The 18,251-nt window shown below is 39.6% G+C and overlaps 1 protein-coding gene across 7 annotated transcripts in view; it reads right to left on the bottom strand.

Annotated features, from left to right (window-relative positions):
• LOC121863768 (kinesin-like protein KIF2A) overlaps window positions 1–12,497 on the bottom strand; it is a 149,875-nt gene extending 137,378 nt beyond the window's left edge. For 3 of the 7 annotated variants that reach the window (XR_006088455.1, XR_006088456.1, XM_042362552.1), the window contains exon 1: window positions 1–190. This exon is cut by the window's left edge and continues 432 nt beyond it. Coding sequence is in view for 5 of the 7 variants with exons in the window: in XM_042362552.1 (XP_042218486.1) it covers window positions 1–7 (7 nt within the window). In the remaining 2 variants the exon portion in view is untranslated. Of the gene's footprint in view, window positions 191–12,150 lie in introns of those variants that run through there. The other 4 variants (XM_042362556.1, XM_042362553.1, XM_042362554.1 and 1 more) reach the window with 4 other exon arrangements.
• Window positions 12,498–18,251: the final 5,754 nt, after the last annotated feature.

Genomic DNA, 18,251 nt, shown 5'->3' with positions numbered 1-18,251 from the left:
CAGCCATCTTTTGAATTGTTGCCGTTTCTTTTCTTGTTCGCGTCTTTACTTGGAGAATTCCCCATCTTGGCGTCACAGTGTATTAAAGTCGAGTGGAGATGACGATGTTTCGTTGTACATATGGTTCCCGATAATACGACCAAAATTGTATCACAAGACTAATATATCTTCTCACGGCATGGTCTTCCGTTGCGTCTGTATGACGTATATTATTGTATATCAAACCACGCGACACTACAAAAACCCAAAGGACGCCACTAACTCCACAGTGATATCCGTGACTGAGGTAGGAGTACTGGGATAGAACGGCCAGGTGGTGCAAGCGTTGCGAGACCTGGAGGAGGATGAGGGTGGCAAGGCGGAAGAGCGTTCAGTCGATTATTACTGGGACAAATGAAAAGAGTCGAGAGGTCAAGAGTAAGGGGTGAATAGGTGAGAGTAACAGGTGAATAGGTGAAGAGTGAGAACAAGGAAGACAAAATAACAAAAAACAAGGGTAAAGAGGTAAAGATACCCGTATAATATAAGGTATAGAAAAAATATGTTAGAAAAGGTTGATATGAATCAAAGGGGACAATTTTGAGACCACGCGTTATTTGGCCTAGTTGTGTGAGCACCAAAAAAAAACAAGAGCGATGGCTACAGGCGACACCTGTGTATTCGTGGATGACACAATAGAACTACGTGCACGGTCTCCTTGTGTGGAGGAGCTAAGAGGGAGGAGGAGCCCAAGGAAGGAGAGTGACGACGGAGGCGGCGGCAGCCTAGATTGCTGCGGTGATGGTGACTAAGGCCGGCAGGTGGTGAGTCATGCCTGGAACTCTCACGACACACTACAGTCTGTCTCTTCCTAGTTCATCAATACCACCGATACCTGCCTCTGCAAGGTGACCCTTGGAGCATGGGTCAACAAACCATCATTTATACAGTACATGTACATACATAATCAACTAGACATATATAACCCAAAGTGGTAACTTTTGCAACCATCCATCCACACGACACCTATGCAACCTGTTTCTCACGAGGCTTCATGAACCTCGGGCTATCATATGACTCACCGCCACACTCGCCACCAGTATTTTGACACCTTTCAATCACTCCTCAGTTATCTAATACTTCATCAACCACATCGATCTGATTACAACAAACTTTAATACAATGGACACCCACATATCAGACTATTTATGAGTTAAAATATTTAACAAAATATCAATAGTGAATGCCCGCAACAATTTTAACACAATCTTCACTAAAACAAGAAAACCCCAAGAGTAAATGCCTTGCACAAACGATAAATATAAATACAAACTATTGGCGCGAACATCACTGCTTTGAACATTACATAAAACCCAACAACCGAACAACTTTCAGTTTCAAGACAGGTATTGGTGGTTGTGGAGGAGCTCATGGTGCCCTTGAACAGCAGCAGGACCCCGCCCTGTTGGATCCAGTATCTCCTCCACCACCGCCCGCGCCCCATGTATGTCTACGCCCAATGCCAAGAGTGGGAAGAGCCGCATCTAACTTCATGCTGATGTAGATACAATGAGGTCACCACTACAAACATACACCATCACTTGCCTTAGACTAACTTCATACTGTACTGTGATGTCAGTGTATAATCTATACTGTAGGACGTGTAGGTAATGGAATGAATGAGCTGTTCAGTGCTACACAAAGTTTCATCACTTTCATAAGTGTTTCCTTACAAGAATTAAGGAAGGTGGGTGGCTAGTGTGACCAAGATGCAAATAGACCAATAAAACTTGCACATCAGAATTGGGTACGAGGATCTGTAAACTGGCCTGTAACTTTCAACATTGTTTTCCGGTGGAACAGGGGGATAAGGGGGGTTAATTAAATGAAGGAGGGTATTGGTGGTACAGTGGGGGAAATCAGTTTGGAATAAGAACAAGGACGGGGTTCGTAGAAATACGCAATAATCCAGGCAGGGTTACTAGACGTTTTCCAACACACGTCACTAAGGTCCATCAATTCAAATCAGATTCTTCAAATATTCAAATCATAAATCTTCACCGAAATCTTCTAATAAAATGCTATACTTATTTTTTTGGGCTAAACTTGAAAATAAAATCAATAAATTAATACCTGATACAAGTAGTTTTGCTCTAGATTGAGCCTTTCATACACATAGTTTTGTTATCAGTCCGACTGAACACAGCTCGAGGTAAAACACAAGTTCTAGGGCAGAACTCCTAAAGTGGGCACTTAATTAGTCTAAATAGCACTCGGTTTTCTTCTACACAGACTGAATTAATAAACTGGTGTCTCAGAACAACAGTTCGTCAATGACCCATGAAAAAATACAGATGAGATAAACAAGGCATGACAGTATTTCTGCCCACAATGCATCTATGGCACGCCAACAGTGCATTCACGAGACGTCCATACTGCATTCATGACCCTGATACAACCCCACACTATATCCATGAGAGAGACAGCCACACCACATCTGTGAGGCCCACGCACAATGTATCCAGGGGCCACAACCACAATGTACCCAGGGGCCACAACCACAATGTATCCAGGGCCACAACCACAATGTATCCAGGGACACAACCACAATGTATCCAGGGACACAACCTGTATCCAGGGCCACAACCACAGTATGGGACACAACCACAATGTATCCAGGGACACAACCACAATGTATCCAGGGACACAACCACAATGTATCAGGGACACAACCACAATGTATCCAGGGCCACAACCACAATGTCAGGACACAACCACAATGTATCCAGGGGACACAACCACAATGTATCCAGGGGACACAACCTGTGTACAGGGACACAACCACAAGTATCCAGGGGACACAACCACAATGTATCCAGGGGCCACAACCTGTATCCAGGGGCCACAACCACAATGTCAGGGCACCACAATGTAATCCAGGGACACAACCACAATGTATCCAGGGACACAACCACAATGTATCCAGGACACAACCACAATGTATCAGGGACACAACCACAATGTATCCAGGACACAACCACAATGTACAGGGGACACAACCACAATGTACCCAGGGACACAACCACAATGTACCAGGACACAACCACAATGTACAGGGGACAACCACAATGTACCAGGGGCCACAACCAGTGTACCCAGGGACACAACCACAATGTACAGGGGACACAACCACAATGTACAGGGGACACAACCACAATGACCGGGGGACACAACCACAATGTACCCAGGGGACACAACCTAATGTACCAGGGCCAAACCACAATGTACCGGGGCTAGCCACAATGTACCCAGGGGCCCACAACCACATGTGCCCAGGGGCCTACACAATGTGCCAGGACCCCAATGTACCCAGGGCCGCCAAATGTCAGGGCCACACCACAATGTACCCAGGGGACACAACACAATGTACCCAGGACACAACCACAATGTACCCAGGGGACACAACCACAATGTACCCAGGGGACACAACCACAATGTACCCAGGGGACACAACCACAATGTGCCCAGGGGACTAACCACAATGTCAGGGCCAAACCACAATGTACCCAGGACACAACCACAATGTTCCCAGGGGACACAACCACAATGTACCCAGGACCCACAATGTACCAGGGCCACAACCACAATGTACCCAGGGACACAACCACAATGTACCCAGGGGACACAACCACAATGTACCAGGGGCACAACCAAATGTACAGGACACAACCACAATGTACCCAGGACACAACCACAATGTACCCAGGGCCACAACCACAATGTACCCAGGGACACAACCACAATGTACCAGGACACAACCACAATGTACCCAGGGGACACAACCACACTGTATCCAGGACACAACCACAATGTACAGGGGACACAACCACAATGTGCCAGGACACAACCACAATGTATACAGGGGCACAAACAATGTACCCAGGGGACACAACCACAATGTATCCAGGGGACACAACCAAATGTATCCAGGGGACACAACCTAAATGTACCCAGGGACACAACCACAATGTACCCAGGGGACACAACCACAATGTAGGGGCACATACAATGTATCCAGGGACACAACCACAATGTCCAGGACACAACCACAATGTATCCAGGGACAAGCCACAACCATCAGGACTGTACTAGTGTATACAGGGGGCACATTGTATACAGCGGACACAGCCACATTGTATACAGCGGACACAGCCTCAATGTGGGGCACAGCCTCAATGTATACAGGGACACAACCAAATGTATCAGGGACACAACCACAATGTATCCAGGGCACGCAATGTATACAGCGGACAGCCTCACGATGTATGGGGAACAGCTACATTGTATACAGTGGACACAGCCTCAATGTATAGGGGGCGACAATGTATACAGCGGCTGTACAATGTGTGGACACAGCCACAATGTTTCACCGGACACAGCCACAATGTATACAGGGACACAGCCACAATGTATACAAGCCGGTACAGCCACAATGTGTATACAGGGACACAGCCACAATGTATACAGCGGACACAGCCACAATGTATACAGCGGACACAGCCTCGATGTGGGGAGGCGTGCCCCTGTGTATACAGGGGGCACAGCCACAATGTATACAGCGGACACAGCCTCAATGTATACAGGGGGCACGGCCACATTGTATACAGCGGACACAGCCTCAATGTATACAGGGGGCACAGCCACATTGTATACAGCAGACACAGCCTCAATGTATACAGGGGGCACAGCCACAATGTATACAGCGGACACAGCCTCGATGTATACAGGGGGCACAGCCTCGATGTATACAGGGGGCACAGCCTCGATGTATACAGGGGGCACAGCCACAATGTATACAGTGGACACAGCCTCAATGTATACAGCGAACACAGCCTCAATGTATACAGGGGCTACCACAATGTACTCTTATGCAGGGGACATCTACATTTATTAAGTTGGCACTCACTATTGTTAGAATACGAAATACTGTATATACAGTACATTCTAAGTATAGTACATGTACAGTTACCCAAAAAAGTCCTGTCACGAACCACGATTCAGACTCGTGAACCCGAAGCAGTAGACACCGATACATTATTCTGTCCATAAATGCTTCGGATTCAAGAGTCTGAATCTCGGGGTTCATGGTTCGCAACAGGACTTTTTTGGGTGACTGTACTGTATAGCTTTAAATGGACTAAATAATCTCATCCTAGTGGGGAAAATGCATGGTACCGTAATGCTTAATATTGACTTGTGATGAAATTTAAATAACTGAATCAACTGAAAATCAGTTACAAAATACATTATGAAATTTAAGCAGCTACAATAATTTTATTTTATCTAATTTTTCACCTGTATTATTACACGAGTAAATGCACAATACGGTATAGTACAGTAATTGGATGGTGATGCGAGTGATGAGACTACTTGTGTTCACCGAGTTTGAGGAATGTTACAGTACTGTATAGTACATGGTATATGCAGAAGAATGACAACACATTAAATGTATTAGAAAATAATGAAGTTAGAATATACAGGTACAGTATTTGCAGAGTATTTCTGGGTTTGAGAGATTTCCGGGTATGGAGACGAATTCTCTTATCCCCGGAAAAAATCACACATCTACAGATTTTTCCCGGGTATTGGCACGGAGTACCATTGCTATGGAGGCTTAACTGCAGTCGGAAAGACACAATGGTACTGTATTTATTGATGCAAACACTAATGTACATACACAGTATGTATACAGGTACAGTATTGTATTAAAAAATAAATAAAATAAAAACCCTACTGTATACACTAAAATTATACTGCACTCACCAGCACATCATGTCATCTTAAGCTTGTGATGCAAGTAGGCCAAATAGTGATATGATGACACAGGATAGCCTGCCTTTGTACTGCACCATCTACTGTAGCAGGTGTTGCTGTCACACCCCCTTTCCCTCCATGAAGGAGGGATTGTACAGGCAGTGTATACTATACATACACCCCCTACACACTAGCCTACAGTAGGCATGCACTGTTCACTCTGCTATGTAAAGTACTGTACCGGGTATGTACAGTACAGTACCGTACTGTATACATAACTATGCTGTACTGACAAACTACTCCTATGGGATGCCACTTTTAATATTTGGCTCATGCCAGATGATTTTATTTGGCAATGAGACCCCCTGCAAACAAGGGGTTAAGTTTCTATGAAAGCTTCATCGATAATGGTGGAGGAGACGGTTAGCACCTGATGGACTATGGAATTGCACCAAAATTTCTGGGGATGCTATTTGCATGATACAGTACTAAGGCCTGTATTCACAGTCGACATGCTCAACCACCAGGAACCCAAAGCTCGTGCAGTGAGAACTTATTGAAGAATATGCTTTGGGCTACTCATACAGTATGCGCAAAATTTACAGGATAACCTACTGTTCCCACAACCTAGGCGTCGCGTACCCAATATTATTTCCCTCAAACATTAAAAAATACTATGCATGTATTGTTAAAAGTATATTCATGGGGTATGGGAATTATTATTCTCTGGTGTTTGTGAAGGTCATATTTCACCTGGTGTTAGCCACACTGGGATGGCCAATGTTTGATGTGCAACAAGTCAGCTGTCACATGTAAACAAATGGCACTTGATTTAATGTTTCAGGATGTTAATACCCTGTATTACATTCTGCTTTACTTCATTTTTGTTAATGATCCTTATACCCATTTGGTTCTCAGCTGCAAAGTGCCACTTAAAAATAATTGATAGGGATTTGAATACTGTATAGCTGTTTCCTTTGTGATGAGGATGAAAAGGGTTGATATTAAGCACCGTTAATCTTGGTGCTTTGTGCTTGCTACTGTTTTGTTTATATATTTTACTTGGACCCAAATCATCCTTTTCAATAATTCCTCCCAGAATCTTATATCCTGGCAACATGAAGGGGTACTAGATATTACTGGCACTGCTATTAACCTGTAGACTGTTGAGTAGCGGCCTTGAAACTAATTTAACGAATGTGTGCTATGGAAGAAATGTTATTTAGAATGCATAGAAATGCATTAATCTGGTGTGCAAAGTTAAAATATTTTTATTGAAAAGTTTCCCAATGTTATTAGTTAACCAGCACACCTCTTTTAAAGTATTACCTGGTATTTTTTAAGTTTCTGGTAATAGATTATTGTGCACATAAACATGCAAAATTTATGAGTACATAATGATGGCATTATCCCTGATTGCTAATTATACAGCAACATCTGCTTGTAGATACACTCTACAAGTAGATGTTGGCGTGATTTTTTTTCGGGGATTTGCCCACCCAGGCACAAGTCACTGACCCACATCGGGGCCTAGGGGGCAAAAATGTAGTAATAATAATAATAATAATAATAATAATAATAATAATAATAATAATAATAATAATAAAGAAATACAAATTGAAAAAAATCAAGTGAGAAACAATATATGTATGTTGTGTTATCAATAGTAAGAGAAACAATTGAGACCCTGCAATTGTGTGTAAATGAGGCAGAAAGTCAGATCAGCAACCTGGGACTTGGTCACAATTTTCGTGATGCCATGTGGCAGCAGGGTCTACCATAGACAACACATTATGCTTCCAATATCTTCCCAGGCGGTAGTACCTCCCTGTTTGGTAGCTGCCTAATACCTACTACCCACGGTAGTATGCACATGGTCAGCCAAGATTATTTAACACCTGTAAATAACTGAATCTTTGTATCTATATGGAAACAAGACTGTCACCAACAAACTCATTTTCTATCAGTTTTGAATATACAGTATTCTATACAGTAAATAATATTTTTAAGGGTGAAAAGTTTTCATATTCATCAGGACTGCCATAAGAGGTTACCCACTCCCAATGAATTGTTCCAATGATTCCGATAGGAAACCCGATCCACCGGAAATACCTTCAGGTCTGTAAGCATTTCAAAAATACACAGGGCAGTGCCCCCAATCAGTCAGGTGATGTAACGACTGTGAATACAGCCCTAAACACGAATATGGAAACAACAATGAATAGAACCTAACAGAGCCAGACCTAACATCCTAACAAGAGCCCCCAGACCCCCTGGCATATCAAGCAGAAAGAGCTTGCCTAGTACTTTGATATCCAGTACTGGTACCAATGAAAGCACTTTTCTTAATGTGGCATTGTGTAATTTCATGCCTTTTGTGGACATAAGATTATGATCGGTTGTTGCACTGAAACTCATAATTCTCCACTATCGGTGCTCTGGTGCATTTTGAACACTTGCACATCCTCCCAAATTCTTGGAGACGGTCTTCATCCTCCACAAGCAAATACAGTAACTTACAATACAGAACATGACACGACAATGCCAGTGAAAAACAAGATGGCTAGCTTCCCCATCAGTCCTCCTTGAAGCAGAACAATACGTATAGTATACAAACACAGATACAATTCACTTAGAATCCAATAATACTCAAAAGAAATTGGTTATGTATGCAAACCCATATGGGATTCAAATCCAACTGCTATATGAATATGAATCTTAACCTTTATACATACTGTAGAATAGGTTCAAGAACCATTTACGCTACAAGAAAAAAGGGGGCGGAGATTTGAGCAGGCGGTAAACAAGAAAACCAGGAAAGTGAAGCCTTTAACATTGAAAACAAAGACAACCAAGCTAATATTTACAGTATTAATAAAAACCCCAATGTTTACAACTAATGAAATAACAAATTTATAGTATACGACAAGACACGAACACACAAAGCCAGGGAAGAAAGATCGGCAGAAATGTGACAATTTACTTCTTCCACTAAAAAGACGACTGCAAAGCACACAGATAATGAAATTACTGTCATAGGATCAGTTTTTCGCAGTTTTGCCCTTTACTTACCTCATCTTTCATGCTCTGCCCACTACAGGTGATGGTAAATTATTACTTTTGGACAAAACCGGAATCTCAGAATTTTTATCTTTGCAATCAATAGTTTAGACAATTCTAAGACACTTTTCTATGACATTTCCTTCATAATTGACAACCTAATCTTCTAACCCAGGTGATGTATGACTGTGGACATGAAAAAAATTTTTTTTAATTACATTACTGGAAAAAGTGGTCATATAATTATGATAAATTTGCATAAGTGCACACAACTCTGTTAGTCAAAAATATGTTTTTGGAGTGTATTTATATGTGTTTAGATCGGGGGGGGGGGTCTTTTCCGACAAACTTTATGGCTAAGCGAATGCAAAATACAAAAAAAAACAAGAAAAACATAAACCTGAACTAACCTAACCTAGCTAACTGACTCTCACCATATGATGGAATCACTTATTTCTTACCTTATTGGCCTGGTTCTCGTTTGTCGTTGGAGTTACCGCAATGCCACATATGTTGGTCTTGACGATATTTACATTCGTTCTTGTACTTACGACACTTTACTGAGGTCGGGAGAACACCACGAGATTGAAAAAATGCTATAGTTTCATTTTTTTTCCCCAAAAACTCGCAATCAGCTCCATATAATTGAAGTGACACCCATCGCAGACTTCCATGGTCGAAAATGAATTTGAATTTCAAAATATGAGACCCAAAATAAAAATCGAATTTGATTGGGCCAAAAATACCGCAAAATAAACCACAAATAATTTAAATTGGTTGCCCCCCCCCCCCCAAATACGCTTTTGATTGGCTGCGTAACGTGTATGGGAACGCATGCGTGTGATGATTTATGAAGGAGACATGCAGTGGGGGAGGTGAGGTAGGCGATATTGGAAGTAAATAAGAGAAAATTTTCGATACGCTATCTCTATTATACATTTGCGATGGTTATGTAATCGAAGAAAATTATCTTATAATTAGACGTCTTATTCGAATATGATAATATTGTAGATGAGGGGTAGGAATGTTGTGTGCGGAAATGCAATACAGTAATACCATTTTATTACCTCTCCTGTACTTAACATCATCCAAACACCTGTGAAAAAATATGAAAGAATTCTATAAAGTCCTTTGAGTCCCCAACTATAACCACCTCTCTTCTTGTCAACAAGGTTATGTCTTGGAAGCTTTACTATGAAGCCGTTCCTTTAAAACAGGCAAAACAACTACCTAAACCCAACCTAAAGTACTGTATCTAACAAAGTGAACTAACCCAATTAATCAATACCGTTTGGTAAGGTATGAGGGTATATACTGTATAGGTTGACTGGTTCATTTTGCATTATAAAAGAACTGTGATACCTGTACAGTACTTGTACAATAAAATTAAGGCTCGGTTAATATTCGTTTTCATCCCACCTAATAGGTATTTCGGATTTGTTTTACCATTATCACCTGGATTCTTTTTTTTTAGTTAGGAATCGATTATCTTCTTTGACGTTTCCCTCGCAAACGATTTAACCTAACCTCCTGACCAGGGTTGACATATTATAGGTCATTTGCGAGGGAAACACAATACAGTAGAAGAAAAGCGTTTTAGAAGTATCTGAACTAGTGATTACAAAAATATAAAATTCCCGAGATTTGGTTGGTGGCAATAAATGCAATACCGTAAACTTTTAGCAGTTCTTAAACATCTTATGAAATTTCACTAAACCTGCTTTGTAGAGTAAACCTGAGTTAGTGATTAGTCTTCTAACATAAGTAAAACACTATTGGATATAAGAACCTGATGGCTTTGTTGGATAATCCTGGATTGATTTTTTTTATTCACCTTTGTATACCTGCAGTCTATGTATTTAGAGTAATGTCTGAGAACAGTACTACCACCAGTTGTTGGATTTTGTTAATTTGTTTTTTCCACAGCAGAAATTTTCATATTTTGTATCGTAGTTGATAGATACAGCAGCTGTATGCCAAAAATTACGGACTGCGTTGTTAATGGTCAAGTTATGCTACATTATGTTAGGTATGGTTAGGTAAGTCAGAAAGGCCATCTTACTAACTACCATGTACAGTCTGCCCACCATACATGCTTATTAGGCTGCTGTACCAATAGATACTGGCGTTACTCATACGGCTGCCATACGTATATCCTGTGCCATTTTGTAAACATGCACTGTGTGTATTTTGGGTAAAATTATCGTTTCGGTCCTGCACCTATTTGGAAGTCGTTCAAAACACATCAAAGACCACCGGAAACCATAATTTCAACCTCACTCAACTTAAAATCCTAAAATTCACTACATGCCTGAAATAATATACTGTACTGTATTTTGTATACCTGCATTGTTTCTATGCAAGCTGAATCAATGTACACTTTGCTGACAATTTTACTGAATAAATATCTCATAACAAAGTTGAGGTTCACATTGCCAGAATGCGTCCCTCCCCGAGTACTGCATCAAACTCATCACCATGTATCATCGGATCTTTAACCAAATTTTCAAACACACTGAAGCTTTATTAAAAATAACGGTGAATATATAGGACTAGCCCGCCAGCGAGTTATTTTTATTACTGTATTTTCTTATAACATTTTCATCAGCGAGTTCTGACATGATAATCATTTATTGTGGAACCCACCAACACAGTAAATCACTCCACCGCCCAGGGTGAACAGCAAATTTCACCATATTATAGTAAGTTTTTTTTTCTGTTTAATATACCAGGGGTTCCAGCAGGGCTCGGTAAGGAAGTTAGGTAAGGTTAGGTAGGTAGGTAGGTAGGTTTGTTTGGTTAGGATGGCTAGGTCTGTTTTTCATACCCACATTTTTTTAAGTAACGTTTATTTTTAAAATATCCAATTTTTAACATATTTCCACAAACTACAAGTTTCCACTAATATTAACAGTGAAAATCCGGTGTTTTCATAATTTTTTTCAATAAATTTCGGTAACTGGTTAGTCCTATATAATTACCAAAATAACAGTTCTATAATGAAAATAATTTCGTTATGTTACAAAAAAAAAAGGATTTCCATCATGTTTAATTTCGTTTTGTAGCTCAAACTGAGTTACAAAATGTCTGCTTTTTGGGGGGCATTTATTAGATCTCCAGAAGTTCATGTTGCTCATAAAATAAAGAGAAAATTAACTTCAAACTAGTTGTTAATTGATTTGAGGCGAGTGAACAAACGTTACACATCACCTCGCTTTACTCGTCTCGTCTGACATAAACCAGAATAACAAGAGCCTTTCTCAACAAAGCATCCAATATGATATTACTTATACTTACCATCTGTTCTCTGGATATCCACCGTAACACCAACACCTAGACCGCCCACATTAACTTCTTCCATTTTCATGATTACGCCAGGACCAGCAGTATTCTTTTAAAATGTCAAAATCCAAAAGCGCACTCCACCACCGGCCCTAAGTCTCACGATACTATTCAAATCTGACCCGGCGAGTATAATTCCTTCCACTGATCACACAATATAGTCTCCAATCTTTATGTTCTTGTTATTATTTTGCCCTCCACTTCATTCTTATCAACTTTTATCCTTAGTTATTGTAATTGACAGTGAAGTATATAAGCTGCACCCACTTCATTAGCTGATTCACATTTAAATGGTCGCAGGTGGGTAGGTGTTATCGACTACACTCGCCGCTGGAAATTGGTGAGGTTCTAAACAGAAAATGGACAACAGCCAATCAGAGGAGAGAACAGAAAATATAAGTGACTGAATTTACTCTAGTTTATTATTATTAAAACAAAAAAACAGCGTATTTTGGTTTTTAAGCCAATAATAGGTATAAATATACCTTACAGAATAAGGAGTTAGCAAGATTAAACGAACAAGGATTTTTTCTTATAAGATCTATTGTTTTAAATATCACTCGTAAGCGGGAAACTTCAAAACAAAATTTTTAGGGAACGTCAATCATCTAAGTGCCATCCTTATGTCTGAAGATTGGCGACTAAGCTTCTCTAGTAAGAGTTTTCGGATTGTTTTTACCAATCCTCCCAGAATCAGCATCTCTCTGGGACCACAGCTTTTAATTTTATTCATCCGTCTTCCCCTAGCCCTGGCCACAATTTTTTGCCCATTAATATTTTTATATCCTATCAGTGTAACTTGATTTAGCATCTGTTACAGTACCACATTTCGAAGGTCTCTAACTTCTTTCTGGAGTCTGCTGACAATATCCACTCATTTAACCCATACCACAGTAATGACCATACAATAGTGCTAACCATACAACTACTGACCATACAGCAGTACTAACCATACAACTGTACTGACCTTACAAGATTATTGACTACAACATTACTGATCAAATAACAGTACAAACCATACAACAGTACTAACTATACAACAATACTAACCCTACAACAGTACTGACCCTACAACAGTACTGACTATACAACTATTGACCACAAAACAGTAGTGACCATACAACAAACACTACTGATCCTACAACAGAACTGACCATACAAGTACAATAGTACTAACCATACATAGCACTTCAGCAGCCTTTTTCTCGTTGTGAAATTAATGGCCCTTATATTGTTTAAATTTTTTTTTTTTACAAACTGTTTGTAAAACCCACACAAAGTACATTGTTTGTGTACCTGAATTGTGTATATTTATTGAATTATATACCTTCGCTGTCTATAAACATCCTGAATTATATAAATGCATGCATTGTCTGTATACATTCCGATATGTAAAACTGAATTGTCTCTATACAGACTGAACTGTACAACTGCATTGTACTGAACTGTACAACTGCATTGTACTGAACTTTACAACTGCATTGTACTGAACTTTACAACTGCATTGTACTGAACTGTACAACTGCATTGTACTGAACTGTACAACTGCACTGAGCTGATCTGTATACACACTAAACTGTATAGCTGCATTGTCTAAATACATGCTGATCTGCATAACTGCATAGTCTATAAACATACTGAAGTGTATAACTGCATTGTCAACTGTACTTAAAGTACGTGCTGAACCAATTATAAATGAGTATGACGATTTACTGAATAAATATCTATCTGAGAGCGCACTGTAAGTGTTTAGAGTGGTAGCCATGGTCGCCAACCCTCAGACCTGAGGATGGTACTGATTGGTTGATATTTTAACAATATACAGAAGATTTGGATTACAAATTATTTCCCTGAAGGGAGTATGTCAAATCACAAGTCATTGGTTAACTCAAATTGAAACGAGAAGATATAGCCCACTGGAATAAGATTGAAGCCTTCGTGCATTACACACAAGTAAAAAAGGTAAGAATTACACCTACAGTATGTATCATTAGTAGGCTATACACCTAATTAACACAAGTAAGGACAAATACAGTACACCTATTTAACATAAGTAAGAAGAAAATGAACCAAAGTAACATAAAAAGTAATAAAATACCCAAGTAACATAAGGAAATACGATTAAGTAACAAATATATAGCACCTAAGTAACACAAATAAGTAGAAAATCTCTACCACTTTACTATGAAATCATTTCATTTATCATTTAGGAAAAAACGCTTGAATTTTGGGAATCACCCTACGAAATTCTTTTTAGCTGGATTAATCAGCTCTCTGAATGTCTCTTGAGTGATTCTTACTTTTATCCTCTTCACCACTGATCGGCTCGTTAGCCGCTTGGGCGATCGGTCACGTCTCTGTCACGCACTGTTGGCAAGTACTAGTCATGCACTGGTTCTCTGTTACGCTCTGTTGGCAAGTACTAGTCATGTACTGGCTCTCTGTTACGTACTGTTGGCAGGTAATAGGCATGCACCGTCTCCTGAATGTACCTGAACCTGCTCCAGTGTTGGTCAAATCTGGTCTTGAAAGAACTCACACTCGGTGCCGTCACAACACTTTCTGGCAGATTGTTCTAAGAGTTCACAACTGATTTACTGACAGATGATTTTCCTAGCTCGTCGGATTTTTCTTTTCTGCACCAACTCTGCCTTGATCCTTAATTGGTACCTTCAACCTACCTAAAAGTTCCCCACCCTCACAGCCCAACTATCAACAACTACCATGCTGGACCTATCGAGCTATAAATACTGTGCAATGCTGTAATAATAATAATATCATCATTAACAACAATAATAATAATCGTATCATGATTAACAACAACAGTAATAATAATAATAATAATGTCACCAGCAACAACAATAATAATAATAATAATGTCATGATTACTCAGGCACACACTGCTGTTTCCTTGTAGTCGAGAGTTGATGCAGGCATTGTAGGGTTGGTCACACACAAGGACTAATAACTAGTATTTTATCATTGGTCACACACCCTTGCATTCTATTGACTTGACCTGGCTTTTGGCGTGTATGAAGCGTAGTTTAGTTGTGAGACGTTATTTTGTGTATCTCAGTACTAAGACCCTATAAATGTGGAATGTATAACTACCATAACCCAGTTGTATAGATATAGGAAAAATATAGTGTTATGGTGTGATACAATGAGTTGTTGATAATTGTGTAATGCGAAGTGACTTTACATGAAGTGACCTTACATCAGTCATTGCGGTATTACCAGGAGTAAAATGGCATTAGTGAGTGTCAAATTTTCTATTTGACAGTGCCTGGCACCCCACCAGTGCTTCCTGCACTCTGCCTCTAGTCTACACTCATGTTTCACGCCAGTGGTACCTGTTATAAGAGCCCCTCGGTCATAGATGAATACGATCAAGTTGTGTTATTCCACCATGCCTGAATCAATCGAAAAGAATACTGTTGCTGCTCACACACAAGAGCAGAAACGAGAGCACCTCACATTGAGACAGAATGATCTAGGTAACAACGATACTTGTTTTACCAATGACATCGATGCCAAGGAGGAATATTAAACAGTCCAGCCCACGAGGCAGAAGTTAAAACATGCAATAAGGAAGCATGAACAGCAATTGCCCTCTCATCTCTCCCGGGGGTTGCAGGCCGGATTTCCCCGACGCCACACCAATCGACTGACAAATACTGTATGTGTAGGATATGATGGGTATGGAGTGCACAATAAACTAGCTACTGTCCACGGCCCCCCCCAAAAAAAATCCTTTAAGTCCATCCCCTTACTTTTAACGGGTTCATCACCTAAGCTCTCTCTCTCTCTCTCTCTCTCTCTCTCTCTATATATATATATATATATATATATATATATATATATATATATATATATATATATATATATATATATATATATATATATAAATAATATATATATATATATATATATATATATATATATATATATATATATATATATATATATATATATATATATATATATATATATATATATATATATATATATATATATATATATATATATAAATGATAAAATCACACAGGAAAAGGGAAACAATGGAGCACCTTATATATAGCTAAGGTGCTCCATGATATTATATATATATATATATATATATATATATATATATATATATATATATATATATATATATATATATATATATATATATATATATATATATATATATATATATAACATGAACTGACATATATAGTAACAAATGAGGTAGGGGACGTATATAGTACTTTGAGTTCGAACATTCACTGCGTTGGGTGTCCGAGTGAATGCTCTAACTCAAAGTACAGTGTCTCCTACGTCATTTGTTACTTTATTTGTCAGTTCATGTCTTACAGCTGCCAATTCAGATTGCAAAATTCCATTTACAGCATTGGCCCTCGTACGTCACTACCAAGTGAAAAACTGTCCATTCGGGCCGACAAAATGCTGTATTATCGTAGGTATTGGAAAAAAAATACAGAACTGATCGCGCGGCCGCCTTGTGTCTATTTATTGTTGATGACAGAGCACATGTATTCCAGCACCTTATTTGTTGATGTGTGACGTCAGACAAGAGCAGTGGCGAACTAGGGATGACTCAGGGCCCCGCCAGGCAGCTCACCCACACCTGAGATGGAGCTTTGTCCTTGTTCTGCATACTATCGCCAGGATCTAAATTTTTGAGGCTCGGATACTTTTTCAATTAATTTTAGACTACTTTCTCAACCCCCTCATTGTATTTTTCTATAACCAAACTAGAAGTACCGTAGTCTTAAAGTTAAACGTACACAATTTTTTTTTTGATAATCCGGGACCAGATTTTCAGATTCATATGTATTTTTTTTTTACCGCTAGAGCTAAGATATTGCTTCTAGTTTTGAGTCATAATGCAATACTGAAGGCATATTTAGACACAACCATTGTGCTATAGCCTAAGTGAGTTGACAAGAATCGCTTTCACATCTCCAGTTAAGGAAAAATTTAACGCACAGACTTGAGAATAAGGGACCATTGGATGTTCCTGTCACCTGGAGAACAATGGCTCCGGAACACTTGAGGCAAAGCGCTAACATATTAATTGGATTAACATACAGTATATACAAATCTACTTGAAGTTATTCATGTAACTATCTTGAAAACTACAACCATTAGTAACGTTTATGAGCAATAGGGGTTGGGTGTAAACGGGACTGCCCAGTATGGGCCAATAGGCCCGCTGCAGTTTCCTCCATTCTTATGTTATGATCAGAGAATTCTTTATTTATTAAAACCTATCTCGATTAACCCTTTCCCCGCATTTCACGCACTTGCCATTTTATTCTGGCTACCGCCAGACGATTTTATTCAGCTTAGGGTAACCTCCCGCAGCGAATGGTCTAAGTACTTAAGAATAACGACAGTTGTATTTTTTAACAGAATATTTGTTTCTTCGGGCACAAATCGGTTAATAATTTACTAAATACATTTTTCAGATATTCATTTTAACTCATGTTACAGCTGCGGGTAACCGATAAAATAGTTAATGGTTCTTTTTAAGGATAAAGCAAAATGCATAGACTGAGTTCAGAATTCTGGAGCCACCCGACTACCTGTCCAGTACTTGCCAACAGTGTGTATACTGTCACCCCGTCTGGTCCCCGACATATGCCAGAAACTGTCAGTTGATTGAAAATGTCCAGGGGGCCACCAGATTGGCGCCTGAATTACGTACGGCGCCTCAATTACCCAAAGAGATTGAAACGTCTACAGTTTCCTAGGCCCTAGCTTATACTATAGGCGGGTAAGGGGTGACTTAATAGAAGTCTATAAACACCCCAGAGGACATTACTGTCGTGTTAAAGAAGCAACACATTCAGAAAATTGACGGCAAATTTTTTTGGAGAGTTTGTGGGGTTATGAGATATTGGTTCACACTCAGGATGGGTTGGAGAAAGGAAACTCACAATGTGCTCTGTATACATATTGTATTGGATGTACAATGCAGCTTGGTGCTGGGGGGTGGCAGCGTGAGTCCAAGCGTGGTGTAGGAGAGAGCTTGTTGGTGAGGGTGC

The sequence above is a fragment of the Homarus americanus genome, unplaced genomic scaffold (assembly GCF_018991925.1).
Source record: "Homarus americanus isolate GMGI-L3 unplaced genomic scaffold, GMGI_Hamer_2.0 scaffold48354, whole genome shotgun sequence".
In the NCBI taxonomy this organism is placed as follows: Eukaryota; Metazoa; Arthropoda; class Malacostraca; order Decapoda; family Nephropidae; genus Homarus; species Homarus americanus.
The sequence above is the reverse complement of the archived record's forward strand: the minus strand, read 5'-3'. Positions and strand labels throughout refer to the sequence as shown.